At 39.3% G+C, this 16,766-nt stretch overlaps 1 protein-coding gene across 4 annotated transcripts; it reads right to left on the reverse strand.

Moving 5' to 3' along the window:
• Positions 1–1,732: 1,732 nt before the first annotated feature.
• LOC102713461 (phototropin-2) lies at positions 1,733–15,250 on the reverse strand. Of its 4 annotated transcripts, XM_040523007.1 has the most exons (24): positions 15,127–15,250; positions 14,880–15,021; positions 13,959–14,651; positions 13,775–13,866; positions 13,378–13,678; positions 13,045–13,267; positions 12,868–12,938; positions 10,851–10,957; positions 10,299–10,348; positions 10,062–10,166; positions 9,429–9,488; positions 8,715–8,804; positions 7,725–7,801; positions 6,399–6,483; positions 6,180–6,260; positions 5,847–5,950; positions 5,084–5,133; positions 4,800–4,906; positions 4,343–4,465; positions 4,021–4,072; positions 2,831–2,943; positions 2,431–2,571; positions 2,239–2,341; positions 1,733–1,990 (listed from the first exon to the last, which is right to left on the reverse strand). In XM_040523007.1, the coding sequence occupies exons 3-23, from the start codon at positions 14,567–14,569 to the stop codon at positions 2,240–2,242; spliced, it is 2,745 nt and encodes a 914-aa protein (XP_040378941.1). In that variant the 5' UTR covers positions 14,570–14,651; positions 14,880–15,021; positions 15,127–15,250; the 3' UTR covers positions 1,733–1,990; position 2,239. The 4 variants fall into 4 exon arrangements, with proteins under 4 accessions (XP_040378941.1, XP_040378940.1, XP_040378942.1 ...); XM_040523006.1 differs by lacking the exon at positions 14,880–15,021; XM_040523008.1 differs by lacking the exons at positions 14,880–15,021; positions 15,127–15,250 and adding an exon at positions 15,022–15,116.
• Positions 15,251–16,766: the final 1,516 nt, after the last annotated feature.

Here is a 16,766-nt window from a genome sequence, read left to right on the forward strand (position 1 = left end):
TAATTTACAAGGACCTCGGGCACCTATATTTATAGCCCCGTGAAATAACTAACCGGATAAGAATCCGCTACTATCTAACTTTACATTATTCGGACTCTAATTAAATAACAGAATCCTAAATAAACTTTAAGATAAATCATAACTAATTTACACGGACTCACAGATAAACACCGAACCTATCTCCATCTTTCGGGTTCAATCGGACTCCCATCCTTGTCCGATTTGGACCCTATTGGCTGCAATCCCCTTGCGTCTAGCTTCTTGTTTCCAGCCGATTCAAACCTCCTTGTTCGATTTGGTCTTTAACCATGTTTCAATCAATAACGCTCATTTGTCAAAATCTGGCGTTAACACTCTCACACTGCAGCACTGAATAGACCATGGATATTTAAATCATTAAACTATTCCGTTGCTTGAACGGTATTCCGTACCGTAGTCCTTCTCAAATATTAATCGTAAAAAATTTTTAAATAAGACGAAGAGTCCAAAATTCTATCAAAAACTCATAAATTTGTTTATTTTGGGACGGAGGTCGTAGAGTGCAACTATTTTTTCTGGATAAATCTTACGAATCCAGAGGAATATTTAACTATTTGTCATCCTTACATTTAATAATAGGCTCACATGTTACAGACACATCGAGTGACAAATACTTAAACGTGACACGTGGCAAAATTCAATGTCCCGAATCCAGAATTATTTGTGTCGATGTAACGATCTTACATTAAAAGAGTTTTGATAAAAAAACATAATTCCCAACATAGACTCTCTATATACTAGTATTAAATATTTTTTGTATATTAGAAATTATCAAACATTTTCTATATATACCTCAAAATTAAAGATATAAACTTTTCAATTTAAAACTTTGTATAAATAGCAACATATAACTTTACAATCAAAGTTCAACCATAATAGCATCTACGCGACTGGTACAGTAGCACAAGCCGGTGCAAAACTTCCTTATAGCATCAGCATGCCAAAACAATAAAATCCATGTTCATTGACGTGATCCAGTTACGCTCATTATCAAATCAATTAAGTGTCTAAGCTATCTTATCATTCATTCTGAAAATAGAGGATGGAAAGTATGTCATCCATATTAGGAGAGAGAAAAATTATATTTATATATTCTCTCTTCGTCCTCCAAAAAGATACAAAGAAAGTCATATATGGACGAACTGCTGGAGTATAAAAAGATATAAAGGATGAAGCTGTTTTAGATGATCATCTAATTAAAAATACGAATGACTAAATTTAGTTGAGTCGTTGGAGATGTTCTTATTGAACAGCTCGATGACCAAGTCACTATAGATAACATCAAATAAATTTAATAAAATGAATAAATATTTGGAGCTTTAGTAATATTGTGTTACACCATCTTTTAGATGAAATAAGAGAATGCCTTTATCTATCGAATGATGCATCACTGCGAAATATTTTTTGAATTATGAACGAGAAATGTTAAATATATTTTTACATAAAAAAGAGAATTTCTTTATCTATGAGATAATAATGAACAAGAAACACAACCCGTAGCAAAATCACATGTAATTTCACTTTGTTAAAAATGATATAGTATACATTTTTAAGAGAAAAGAGCTTACGTGATTAATATTTGCAAGAATCCTCGCAAAAAGGGGAAAAAGTACAAACATGCATTGTGAGTTCATTGAATTTTCTCATAATATCTGCATATACATTTAGCTTTATTGAAAAAAAAAGAACCTCAAAACTTTCTAAAATATATTATGAACACTGAACTACTTTATTGAATCATCGCCAAGAAAGAGTAGAAACTTTACAAGTATATGATCCTATTTATGTGAAGCACTAGCTCTTAATAAACCTATCCAAAAGAATAACCATGTACACGACTTTGATGCAGCTCTCACTGAACATTCAGGACAATGCTTCCGACCTTTTTATCGCTGCAGATGAAGTCTCTTATTACTATACAGGGAAAATAACTGCTCCTGTCTGATCTAGCCTGCACAAATTAATACTAATCAGTTTACCAAATCTCAGTAAACATAGGTAAAACATAACATCTACACAGAAAGAAAAAGACAAGAACAATTTCATGGAAAAATAATAGAGAGAGAGAGAGAGAGAGAGAAGGAGCACTTGTTCATGCGGTTGTGCAATAATTCCAGTGAATATGAGCACCTTGTTCTAAATAAAATGCTAACAAGCTCTTCCCCCTATTTGGACCACAACACTTTAAAGTTGCCTCACCTTAAAATGTGTCAAGATTTAAGGTAGCATCTTCGTCAGGCTTTGCTTTTGGTTGAGTTTCCTTGCCAATTAGTTTCAGTGGAACATCAAGTTCAGGGGGGCTCTGCGCAAATTGTTAATTTAGATAATTTGTGATGAACTAAAAAGAACTGCCTTTCAAAATGTTCTTGAGGCTCAAAAGTATCAAATTACCATGCAACGTATGAGCGGCCAATTGATGTCTTGGAAAAAGGGATGTTGCTTGATATCATTTGCACCAGCATTTGAACCTATACGATTTGAAGGATCTCTCTGAAGTAGTCCATGGATTAATTGCTTTGCGGCAAGACTAACCTGGATAATTGTAGTGATATTAATAAACACGAACAACTAAAAATTGAAATCAGTAACAGAGTCTAAGATAAACATCCACATTATCTTATCTAACACATGCTATAGAACACATCTACTTAACGTGCTATCTTGCATTCATGCTGGATAGATTGTAAACTGAACTCAAACTCTGCAGCTATAAATTGAATACAGTATGCAAAATATATTGACCTGCATGAGAGGAACTTTACTAGCCACTAAAAAAGAGGGAAGTTCTCACCGGAATGCTACTGGGAAATGTAAGGTCTTTGTGCAGGATGTTATAAAAAGTCTTCTTCCTGTTCTTTCCTCGAAAAGGTGTACGCCCATACAACATCTCATACAATAGAATTCCTATAGCATGAGAAATGATGTTAGTTGGGTTACTGGATATCATCTTATTAGTAGTATTATATAATGCATATCAAACAATAGAATGATACTATATCATAAAAATTCTCATGGTTAGGTATATCTGAGAACACATATCTAGTACTTTACATCTTATAATTATCTAGAGAAAGATTAGAGATGTACTGGTGTGGTAGATACATATACATATCTCATAAATAAACTCCCACGAAGGACACACCACGCATAAATAAACTCCCACGAAGGACACACCACGCAGTTGTGTGCCTACGGGTGCTTCTAGATATTTGACATAGAAGCAGTGTGGTTCAATTAGTCACACATGGAGAATTTAGATAGGCTGGGGTCAGCATATAAGCCCGAAAGTTCTACCCATAGCAGCTACATGTAACTTTTGGAAGCAAATCATCTGATGTAAAGTCATAGGATGTGGTCACTAACATGTGGGCCCCACCATCCATGGGCCCACATGTCAGTCCCTCTAATTTTAAGTCAGAGGATCTCATTCCATAACTTATGCATGGATCAACGATAAAAGTTTAAAAGTTTAAGTAAGATGTTATATGTATGGAGTGCACTTCCATGGAAGGGTGCATGCACGGATTATTAGAAGCTGGGATGCATGCTACGCTATCCAATTTTATGTTTATTATGTTCCGTGCTATCTAGTTAAACTAAGCTACTGAATAGAGTGTAAGAACAAGAGAGTGATATAGATCAGTTATTGCAGGCTAAATTTGTTGCAGTGTAACTTTGTGACAACATGATAGTTTTGTTTAGTTATGCATAGCAGTGTAGCACTAAACAATTAACTTAACCACTAATTATTTATAGTCAAAACGGTAATATGGACTATTCTCTGGTGTAAACCCATGTTCAAAATCTTATTTGCATAGCACATGGATTACTATGAATACTTTTTATGAAATTTTAATTGAAGCTCAAACTCAAACATGTTTTACTCAAAATTAATTCCTTTAAACCATTTAGTGCAACTCTGGTAATCAGCTAGTTCATATGATGACAGAAACAAATAATATTTACTAGTCTATTGCTTACCGAGAGCCCACCAATCGATTGCACTTGTATGCGCTGCACCTGTTATAACCTCCTAAAACAATACAAAAATTATCCATGTCAAAAACAATACAAAAATTAGACAATAACCATGCAGTACTGAGAAAGAATCAAAGAACAACATTGGCAAAAGGTGGTTTAGTAAGATGAACTGAAAATGGAAAGGCATACACATTACATTAACTGAAAGAAAAAAAAAAGATTACACCTGGGGTCCTATTATAATGTAGATCATTTTGGAACAAAAAATAACAATAATTCATATAATAAGCGTAAAAAATAAAAAACAAGGATCATATCTTACCGGAGCTATGTACTCTTCAGTTCCAACAAATGAATTTGATGGAGTGGAAGGTTCTGAGACAAATGTTGGGGGGAGAAACTCTTTGGACCTTCTTCGTTTTAATGATATGGAAGGTTTTATCACCTGCAGAAGATACTCCCAACATCAGGACAATATCCAAGTGTTTTAGGCATGATAACTTCTTATGAACAACAGAAACAAATGATGGAAACCACCAAAAAGTTTCAACATAAGCATGTTCTTGATACCAGCACTCCTTCATATTCACTTTGAATACCACGCAAGTGGAAAATTCAAAGCTCATTACTCAGGAATGAGTCATATTTTTGTTTTAAATTTCGGAATCACACATTCTATTAGCATACAGAGTAAAGTGACCAAAAAAAATCGAAGTCAATGGAATTAGCAAATATTCTATAAACTTCAGCAAGCCTCAAAGTTTAATCCCTCGACTTACATGGGGTTTTGAAGAAGTCAAAAATGAGAGATCAAAATCAGTAAGTACAACGTGTCCATCTTCTTGGATCAAAATGTTTTCTGGTTTCAGATCACGGTATATAATACCTACAGAAGAAATAATGCATGCAGATTAGCAATCTTAGATTTCCTAATAAGTTCAATGGGAAATCAGTCTCTTCAAAAAATATAGAAAGAGAGCACAGGTTATCAATAGATATTAATACTTGCTTTCACTCAAGGGATCTGTTCAATGAACATTAAATTATGTATACACATCCATACCTAAACAATGAAGGTACTCGAGACCAATTACAACCTCTGCAGCATAAAACCTACAAAAAAAGATCAAGGATTCAAGGAAATAATCTCAACCATCTTCTTTTTATATTTCAAAAAGAAGAGTGAAAAAAATGAACACTCTGCACTTCTGGTGGTATTCTGGTATATTTCATATTTTTGTCATCCATGTAGTCCTTGTATCCTACACTATAACCAATTTCATTGAGTTGAAATTGAATTCAATCGCTGTTTCAAAATGATAATACACAAGTCACCAAAAGCTTCAAATATTCCAAACCATGTAAACCCAGCTAATCCATTTAAAAGAAACGTCTTTGTTATGGGCTCATTATGGGAGCATAAACTTGGATGGTCTCCAGAACAGAACATAACTATTTGTATCAGATTTGGGGAGGGAATAGTCTGGCAGAAACAAGTTCAGTTTGAGTAGTTTAACATATTCTTGCTTGTCCCATCCATGGGGTTTACATGTTAGCAAAAATAAAGCAGTAGTTCCCAAAATCGCTTTTCATAGTTATTTTTATCATAAGCTAGTAAAATAGATTAAAATATGTAAGCTCTTTTGATGACACATCTTCAGGTGGCCAATCTAGGACAAGAACAAGAGATTAATTATAAAAAAAAAACTAGTTTGCATACTTAAGAAAAATATGTAAGAGCTCAAGAATGCAAGAAAAGATACATTTTGAAGACGTCATGATTTGAAAATAATGGTGTACCAGATGAAGGGAATTTGAACAGGTACCTTGCAGATTCTTCTCTAAAAATTTTCATGGGTTGCTTATCAAGAACTGCAAAGAGTTCTCCTCCCGGACAAAAGTCTGTTATGAGACAAACATGTGTTGGTGTCTGAAAACAGACAACATTAGTAATGAACCTTTTGATTTTTGAGTTAGCTGGATAATAAAGAAAAAACTAGTATGGAAATTAACAGTAAAACAACAACTAGCTGATGCTAGTGAAATGATGAACACCTTACAAAAGCCATATTTAACTGGAACAATGTGTAATCATTTTATCTAACTAGCTACATAAAATATCTGGGATAAAGCATTGGTCATAAGAATGTCAGACTAACCTGAAATGAAGTATACAATGTTGGGAGAAATGGATGATCCAATAGTGCATATATTTCTCTTTCGATACAGGCTCGATGAACCTGCAAGAGAGAGGGAGTTGAAGTAATTCTTGCACCTAGCCATACAAGCAGCAACAGGAAGAAAGTTGATCACATCCAGCATGTGTAGAAATACAATAGCAACATAACAGCATGCCCATGTTTATCATTCAAAATTACCTTGTTGCGATTCAACATCACTGACTTGTCCATTGCCTTCATTGCAAACAATTCACCACTTCCTTGTAGCTCAACCAAGTGCACACTGAATTCAAAAATAAAGATATGGTATAAAGGTACTAAAACAGGGTGATCAAGTTTGTTAAGAAGAAACACAGGTTCATGGCAGATGACCCAACCCATGATTTCCCATTATGCACACCATAAGTGATAACAACATAGAAATTAGTTGAAATTGCAGCGTCAAGTTTAACGAATGGTTCGACCATGTTCATAGCAACTATACACTGTTATGCGTGCAGGCTTGTATCAATATATACTAAATAGATGGAAACCCACTTCATGTAGTTATTGCTATAGAGCAGCCACCATACGAAACCACATCATCACCAATCTTTCGCACTGTTGGTTGGAAGGTGCATGATTCAAATTATCACCTAATATAACAACTGCATTATGTCCTACACTGCCGCCTCAACATGGAGGTGCCATCTAGTTTTTATAACAAGAGAACGAACCTACACTTTGTAAGGGTGAAATTATGAAATTAGCTCAGTCAATGTTTTACATACAAAATCGTTCTAAGACCTGTTAACCTACCTTGTAGTGCTATTGCAGAAAGTAGCCATTATAATGGCCTTGAAAGCAGTATAAATAACAATAAAAATAAAAATGGCGTGTGCAACATGTTAGCATGAATCATGAAGAAAATTACAGAGCTACAAATGGTGTTCCAAATATACCATATATTGTTTCATATCATTACAAGTTTGGGTTTTCAAGGATGATTAATTTAAGCAACTAAGCATAATATGCCTAGTAGACAACAACAAAAAACTGCAACATACATGGCTACACTTGTATCATACAAAAAGCATTATGTGCCTAAACCAATACAGAACCAAAAAAAAAAAATAATCAAAGCACTATAACCTAGACGAGCACCAGACAGAAAAGGAGCAAGGGAGGTCAGGTAAGCAGATAAACTCTAGACACAATCTAACATTAATATGGAACTAGTCGTCGTACCCAGTCCTGCTAACTTGTAACCACATAAGAGTATTTTTTGCTTTGTCCTGTTAAGGCCACTACAGCATTTCAGGTCCTATCAAGCCGTTCACCACTGCATTTAGTGTCAAGGTAGTCTATTTTTACTAAAGAGCATTTCAGTTAATTCAAATTAACCAAAATTATGACTGTGTTTAACTCTTTGTTATGACACGCTCAAAGTAAACATTGTTTTGATAGCATACTTTCAGAAGACATAACAACCATCTATCAGTTTAGAAACCAAATATAGAAGACTGTTCAGGAAATCTTTAGTACCTTCCAGTGTCACCACAGCCAAGAGGTTTTACAGGCTTGAAGTGCTTCAAGCCAATCTTCTCCCCTACTTTTATAGCCTGCATGCCAAACAATAAAAAATATTATGGTGTCATAGAATTCATTTAGGATTTACATTTAATGTTTTCCCCATTGATTTTAGAATGGTCATAAAATTTAGCATCCTATGTTCTTGTTGGGGTATCATATTTTTTCTAAAGTCAGAGGTGAAATATTAGATCTGCTATTTGGAGCCGAGGGTGCTACTAGCTTCTTGCCATTTACAATATAGGGGTACACATTTGCTACTTTGGAACATGCACATTTACAAGTTACTTTGCAGGGTGGATGTACTGATTCACTAGAATGTGTTTATACATGAGGACAGCACACTCAGTCTCAAACTACCCCCTGGGTATTTCGCGCTTCTGTGGATCATAAAAACAACACATAAACTGTATAAAAAACGTTTGCACATTGATATACATAATCTATCAATGTGCAGAAGTGCAAGCGTACATATCTAGTTATGATATACATGCTAAACACCCTTGCTATTCACATCTGGATTATCACAAAATATCACAAAGAATAAGAACATGTACACTTTCAGTGAGCTTAATCATGAATAAAATTACTGCCTGAAAGGGGGTGATGGAACATCATAGGTATATGTGCTCAATTACCTTCATCATGTTCTACGCTCGTCCTACTTTCAACATAATAGTAACGAACATGTAGGCACTGGGCAACACACCATCATGCCTTTTCTGCCTTGCTTTCTATTGAACAAATATTAAAACATTCTTTCTAGGAGATCTAGTTAAAAAGGATAACATGAGACACTATTGGGCTCAAGCTCCAAGTTCACTTAGCTAATCCAAGAATTGGAATTCTTTTAATTGCTAAATCTTTTCTATTACAGAGTATTATCTGAGTAGAATTTCTACTGCAGTCATAGAATTTGCTCATCACACAACAGAAATAGCATACCTTTTCTATAGCTATCCAAGAAGAGTTGTTCCGTTTGTGTGGTTTCGGAGAAACAGGCATCGAGTGAATTGCCCACAAGTCCTCTGGTCTCTGTGACAAAAAAAATAGATCATGTTATGCCCCCACATGACAGAAGAAAAGCCACAAAACTGCTTCTCTACAATATTCATATCAAATACATTACCATTTTTTCTCTTCTCTAATTTAGATATTATTTGTTCACAGTGTGCTTCACGGTGGTCAGGTGAAAACAAATACAAGGAGCAAACCAATTAATTATTCCAGTGTGAATGTCAGCATGTATCCATATGATTCAAAGTTCTATCTCTGTCAAACAATTTCATTTAGGGCTTTGCGTTATCATATCAATTTCTACATTTGAAACTTACAAAACATTTCTAAGGTTGACATTAGGCCCTGGTGGTTATTGTGCTCCCATTGGCATTTCTTAAATATTCCATCACTAAGATTGAATGAGGTTTCCATTTTGCCAAACAATTTCAGTTCTCTATAAAAATGGATGATAGTACAGATTATCTGCCTTTGTTAAGGATGTAATCCATATCACATAGTCTAGGATAGGCCATACTATTTTTTTCTGTCTTGTTTTGAGCTGAGCAATTAATCTTGGTCCCACATTTTGACAATGCTGACAACTTTCATCAAGAACTAATCACTAATACGGTGAAACAACAAAAAGCAGATGTACCTTACCAAGTTGGCATCAGGAAGCTCCCTGACTGCATCATCCACATTCTCTGCTGTTGCTTTGACCTAATTGGAATATTGGATACCATATGAAAACGAATTAGCATACCTCAAATCTCAAAGCAATGCTACAAGTCTGCTACTTTTATGCAGCCCAGATTATAGTACGGTGTTTCTAAGCTTCAGTACATGTTTACTCTAAAACAACAGGGATATACATGCAATTACACAATTTGCTGGTGTATGTGTGTGTATATAAATACATATGGATGCTACATCCGAAATATGAAATAGGGGGTGATTATTTGGCTTATTTGAGGAAAAAGCCAAACAACATATTTGGAAATGAAAAATAATTTTTGAATGAAGCTTTTATATACGTGTTCTTAGTGATCTAAAATCCAAGATTGAAAAATAAACTCCGATAAAAAAAACCCCAAATTGACTCTAAATTTAAGATTGAAAAATCCAAAAATACAACACGCTATGGACCTTAACTGACAAAATTGGTATCTAACTGATTGAGACGTGGATTGACAAGTTTGTAGATTCATCTTATCTTATTCCTAAACTAAAATATTAACACCAGCTTATGTTTGGTATCATCAAAAATGAAATTACTAGAGTAAGCTGACCTACCAATTTGGCACTCTGTATCTCAGTATTCTCCGAGAGACGGTTCCTGAGGGGCTCAACATGATCACTTCCATCAAGTTGCACACCGATGAAGTATTGAAGCTCCCCCTGCACTCATAGTACCCACACAGATGCGCTAATCACTACCATGTAGTAAACTATAAACCACTAGTCATAAAAATGAAATGCAAGCTCCCAAGCAAAAGGAGCATCTGGCATAGATTTTTTTTTTTCAGATACCTTCTGGTCTCGCATAGGTTGCAGGTGGAACAAGTTCCAGAACTTCTTCCCTGGACCATGAGAAGATCGTGCAAAATCAGATCAAATCACGGAAAGGCTAATGGACGAACGTTTGCATGCCTGTTAACCCGCGTGAGCACTTTATATACATAAATTTTGCATATATAAACTTTCTGTGTACATACTTTATACATACAAACTTTATATATACAACTTTTTTTATAATTTTTATATATACATGTTTTTAATATGATAATTTTCATATCGATAATTTTTACTATATAATTTATACTCTAAATTTGGTTTTATGTATACATTTTCTATACATAAAATTTCTAGTATAAAGGTGAAACTTTATATATACAAACACAAATATAAAAAAAATGTATGTATAAACTTTCTTGTATACAGACTGTTCGCGCGGGTTAACGGGTGCGGTTAGATCTCCAGAGGTTCTACATCTAACATCACATCATCTAAAATCTCAACATTTTATCCAGTTCAAGAGAGACTCCCCCGTATCCAGATGGAGTGAGTTTGCAGCATCATTACCGCTCTTGGTGTAGTTGATGAGCTGGACTGTGATCTCCTTCTGCTCTCTGATGGCCTCCCTGATCTTGTCCACCGTGCCCTGGTCGGTCTCTGGCCCTTGAAGAAATCTGCAACAATCAGGGGGATCACCATTATTACTTCATCCACCGTTCTCGCAAAACCCTATCGGGTGAAGCAACCATTCGAATCAATGACCATGGAGCAGAAACACACACACACAAACACAAAACAGAAATAAGGTCTAGAGTCACGTAACGCCATCCGCCCGCCATGGCAGAGGGATGGGCGGCGCCGGCGTCCGACGCTGCCCCCACGCGGCGGCGGAGATCACCATTCTTCCGCTGACCCGCGGTGCCCGGAGGGTGGCGGTGCTGGGCCTGGGCCTTGGGGGAGGAGGATGGGCTAAGGCCCAGTAGAGATTGACATGTGGGCCCAAATCCAATTGTCACGTGTTGTGCCTGCCTTGTTTGAGTTTAGTTACAGTGTCTATTTTGGAAATTTAGTCACCAGTAGCTACCGCAGAACTGGCGGGGTTGCGTTCGAAATTATGCTGCTTAATGATGTATTCTTTTATAAAAAATTATATATAAGTTGATCGTCTCATATTATCAAAACAGATTTTTTTTAACTTTATATTAATTAATTACGTCATTTATATTATAAAATAGCTATAATAAAAACAAATAATCTTTAACATCATCGTCTAATAAAAGAGCATAGCCTGGATATTTTGTCTTAAGTTTCATGGGGAAGGAAGAGACTTTTTTTCCGCGAATGGTGATGTGCCTCCCACGTCAATCCTAAATAAATTTAGTTTCGGTATCGGCACCATGCGAACTTTTGGAGTAATTTTCATTTAGAAAATTATGCTTTCGTAAAAGACTTGTAATCCTTATGTTTAAGATATCTATGGTCCAAAGTTCGTCTAATCTATGTATTGGCTACTCGTATAAAGTTCAGCTTCGTAATGGCGAAAACCAATTTCGGTTTATCAGCTCAACATGTCCTAAAAATCAGTATGAAAATTAAATTTACATATACATCTTATTCATACAATCAGACAATGTTTTCATACAAGGCAGGTTCACTGTCTGGCGGCCTCCCATCGGTGAGGTGAATATGCAGTGGAATTTAAAATTATGTTAGGGAATTAAACATTATTTTTTCACACCAAACAATTAATATAATTAGATTTACTTAGGCCTAAATTAATTTTAATACAGGGGATATTCCTACTTTGATCACTAAACAAACTAACCACTAATTGTTTGTTACTTAAATAAATAAAAAATCAGACCACTATATCTTTGTTACTACTCCATCTGTTATGTTTTAACCTAATTATATTTATTTATTAATTTATTTATATATTTTATAAATGTGTCTAAATTTATTAGCGCCTATATTAATATCAAGAGGGCCAAAATATTTTATAAATACGAAAAGAAGGTAATAAAAAATTACTCCAGCCATTTGATAATTTTTTTATCATTTTGAACAATAATACGATGATCTTCTAGCTATATCTTTTGACCCTGATTTTCTATTAAATATATAAAAAAGTAAATAAATGTTTACTTTTATTAAAGCGCTCTTTATATATAATCCATTGTCCTGGTCTTTTAAAACTAAATATAAGATTAATTAATAGTCAAAGTTTTAAAAGTTTTACGGCATACTTATTCAAAACAATACTACCTATGTCTCGTATTAAACTTATTTTTTAGCTTTTTATATACAATGTTTTGACTCTTCGCCTTATTTAAAATTTTTGTAATTAATATTTTTGTTGTTACTGGATGGTAAAACAGTATTTTATGCATGATTTTTTTTAAATTTTTTATAAATTTTTCAAATAAAACGAATGGTGAAATTTTAGTCACCTAAATTACGGTACGGAGACCGTAACAATAATAAAAAATTTCACGGCACTCTTATCCAAAACGACGACAACCGTAGAACCGAACAGTCAAGAAGAGAAATGCGCAAAAGGTCAGTTTTGGTTTGAGGTCCTGACCTGCAGTTCCTTCCCAGGATCTCCTCCCGCGTGTACTCCGTCAGCTCCAGGAAGCTATCCGACGCGAAGATCTGCACCCCCAACCCAACACACCCATTCCGTCAGTGTCCAGCGCGCTGCACAGCTCGACCACGCCGCCGGCGCCGGCGAGGGGGAGGGGGGGGTAGCGTAGCTTACGATGGGGTTGTCCGGGATCCTGGGGTCCGTGATGACGAAGTTCTTCTCGATGCGCTCCAGCGTGGTGGCCAGGTCGATCCCCTGCCTGATGTCCTTCTCCCTCTCCGCCCGCTCCCAGCTGTCCGTCCTCGCCACCTCCGCCGCCGGAGCCGGAGCCGCCTCCTCCGCCACCACCGCCGGCGCCTCCCTGCTCCCCACCGAGCTCCGCTTCCCGATCTTGAACCTGCACACACACACACAGACAGGCACGACTCCCGGCGTCAGTGCCGTTCCGGCAATCGGTCGAACAGGTGGGGCGCGATGCGAGCTCGGGCTGTGCTGTCTGACTCTCACCCCATGAGGGAGGTGCGGCCGGACTTGCGGCCGCTGGCCAGGCGGCTGAGGCGAGACTCTTCCTTCTTCAGGTCCCAGAGCGGCGACTTCAAGGCCGCCGCTGCTCCTCCTCCTCCGCCGGAGGGCGTGGAGGGGGCCACGAGCGGCGACATGGCGGCCGTCTTGTCCGCGTCGCTCATCTTCGGCGGCGTCGGCAGCGCCGCGTCGCCCTGCTGCTGGTTCGTCGCGCGCGCCCCCCGCGGCTGCTTCACCGTCTGCACCACCTCCGTCATCGACGACATCGCCTTGTCCTTCTGCCGCTCTGCGCTCCCCATGCCATTGGAGGCAGCATTGGTCAGAGAAAGAGAGAGAAGCAAAAAAAATTGGAAACAGAGGATTCCGCGACGGCGGTGCTCACCGTCGTAGCGGATGAGCGACACCGGCATCTCGTTCGGCCGCATCCGTTTGTCGCTCAGCCCCTCCGTGTACTTGCTCACCTCCACCTGCATCCTGCCCCGCAAGTTGCTCGCCGCCGGTCAGAATCGCAGCAAGACAACCAAGTAGCGAGCTCAGCAATGGCGGGACGGACTAGTTCCACTTACCCGATGAACTTGATGACCTTGCCGTTGTCGTCGCGGATGGGGGTGACGGTGAGGAGGTTCCAGAAGGGGGCGCCGTCCTTCCGGTAGTTGAGGAGGCGGCCGCAGAAGCTGCGGCCGTGCTTGACGGCGTCTCGGATCTTGGCCACCTCGGCCACGTCGGTGTCGGGGCCCTGCAGGAAGCGGCAGTTGCGGCCGACCACCTCCCTCGGGGAGTAGCCGGTCATGGCGAAGAACCCCTCGCTGGCGTAGATGATGGGGCAGTCCGGCCGCGTCGCGTCGGACACGACGAACGTCTGCTGCAGGCTCGACAGCGCGTCCTTCAGCTCCTGCGACACCCGCGGCAGCGAGTCGTGCGACCCGCGGCCGCGCTCCATCGACGCCGACGACGACTTGCCGCTCGCAGTCCCGCCGCTGTCCCGCCCTCCCCCCGCCGCGGCACGCCACCCCTGCTGCGGCGGCGGCTGGCCGCCGCTGGGCTCCTTCTCCTCCTCGGCGACGATCTCCATCCCGCCGCCCAGCTCCAGCGACGGCGGCGCGGCGTTCCCCCCGCCGGTGGGAAACGCCATCCACTTCTCCATCGCGTCCACTATCTCCTTCGAGCTCCCCGCCATGGATGCCGGCCGACGAGATTGCCCCCCCGCGATCAACCAAGCTACAATCTCACCCCTCAACCATCTGCCTCACCGATTCTTGCTGCCAAGAACAACAAACAAACAAACAAAAAACACAAAATTCAGCTCGAATCACAAACCATGATCAGAGCTACCAATCCTCCCACAAAATCTAGGACTCCACGAATACAAAAAAGCCAAAGAGAACTCAGCAGTGGATTCTTGCGCTTATCTACACGAAGCATAATTAAAAAAAAAGTTCCAACTTTTTGTTCCAGGTTCAGACTTCAGAAAGCCAAAGAACAGCAACCTGACAGAAGTACAGAACAGCGTGGCAGGCACAGCAATTAATCAAACACCAACCATGTCTTCACTGTTCCATTACACGCAATCCACTTCTTGATGAAAAAAAGGGAAGTCGTAGGCAATGAGATGGGGGACAAATTGGCAACCTTGAGATATATACGGCAGTGAGTGATTCAGGCTGCAGCGTCGATTCCGACAGGAGAGTAGACAAAAAAATCCAGTAGGCAGATCAGATAGGTGTGTGCTCCTACCTGATAGATAGCTGGGCAATCCAATCCAATCAGTCAGGTGGCGCCGGGGAGAGGAGGGAAGAGGAAGAGGAGGGGGAGGAGCAAGTAGACGACAGAAAGAATGGCGGGAGTAGCAGCGGCGGCCGCGGGGAGGGTGGGGGGGAGAGGATAATGCAATCCGGACCCGTGAGCGACTCACGGTCGTCTCGCCGGGATTCTGTGGCCGCGGGGAGGCCACCTCCCTCCCCGGCCGGTAACGGCATCTCCGCGGCCGTCCGTCCGCCCCGAAATTATTGCCGCCTGGTGGTGGTGGTGGTGAGAGGGTGACGGCGACGGGCGGAGACGACGATCTTTTTAGGGCGGGGCTGCGGCCACGGGGCCGCGCGTGGGGGAGAAGGCGACGCGTGCGTGCTGGGCTCCGCCGTCGCTGTCGCGCTTCGCGGTCGCGGGCGGTGGACTCTGGGCTCCGTCCGCTCGCCGGCCGGCCACCGGTGGCGGGGAGGTTAGCGTAACATAAATCAACGCGGTGCAGGTGGAGAAGATGACGGCAGATGACGTAGCTACCATCTCTTCTCTCGCTCTAGAGCTGCACGGCTGCACTGCACTGCATACATCGGTTGCGTGCCCGCGTACTGCACGTTTGATAATTTGTTTTATTCATATTTTTATAAAATATATAAATTTATATAGGTATAAAAGTATACTTAGTAATAAATAAATGATATAAAAATAATTAATAATTATATAAATTTTTAAATAAGACGAATAGTCAAATATATATTAAAAAGATAACGGCGTCAAGTATTTGATAGCATGTTGTAAGTTGTCCCACTAACAATCACAGGCAACATGTAAAGTTTCGCTCGTAGTAAAGTAGGCGTTTTCAAATTTTTTTCCAAAAACATTATATCGAATTTTTGGACACCTAAATAAAGCATTAAACATAGAAGATCCAAAAAACTAATTGCACAGTTACGGAAGAAATGTTGAGACGAATCTTTTGAGCCTAATTAGTTCATGATTAGCCATAAGTGCTACAGTAACCAGCATGTGCTAATGATGGATTAATTAAGCTCAAAAGATTCGTCTCGCGGCTTCTAGGCTAATACTTCTTCCAAAAATTTTCTCAATCTAAACACCCCTTAAGGTATCAGAGATTCAGGACTCGGGTGATTTATCTAGGGTACTTCTCACTTGCTTACGTGTGGATTGTACCGACTTTCGAGTCTACTGACTTCAATTCATCTATAGTTAACCTAATAGCCAATTCATTCATACAATAGTTACTTATAAAACATTAATACCTACTCCCACATGTCCTATACATTGTGTCTTGGAGTTCATGCTGTAGCGAGCTACAAATTAGTAGCTCATTGCTTTTCTCTTATTTATTATCTCTTTAAAATATGTTTATAGTTTAGCATATAGTCTACTATTGTACTGCTCTTAGAAAAAAAAGTAATGTTAGACAATCTAAGGCTAGTTCGCGAAAATTTTTGGACTAGGTGTCACATCAGATATTTGTCTGGACATCGGAAAAGACTATTTCGATGACTAAGTAAAAAACTAATTATATAGTAGGGTGTTAGGAAATCACGAGACAAAATTTTCAAGCCTAATTAATCTATCATTAGCACATGTGAGTTATTATAGCAGTTATC

This window comes from Oryza brachyantha, chromosome 4, assembly GCF_000231095.2.
Source record: "Oryza brachyantha chromosome 4, ObraRS2, whole genome shotgun sequence".
Taxonomy (NCBI): domain Eukaryota; kingdom Viridiplantae; phylum Streptophyta; class Magnoliopsida; order Poales; family Poaceae; genus Oryza; species Oryza brachyantha.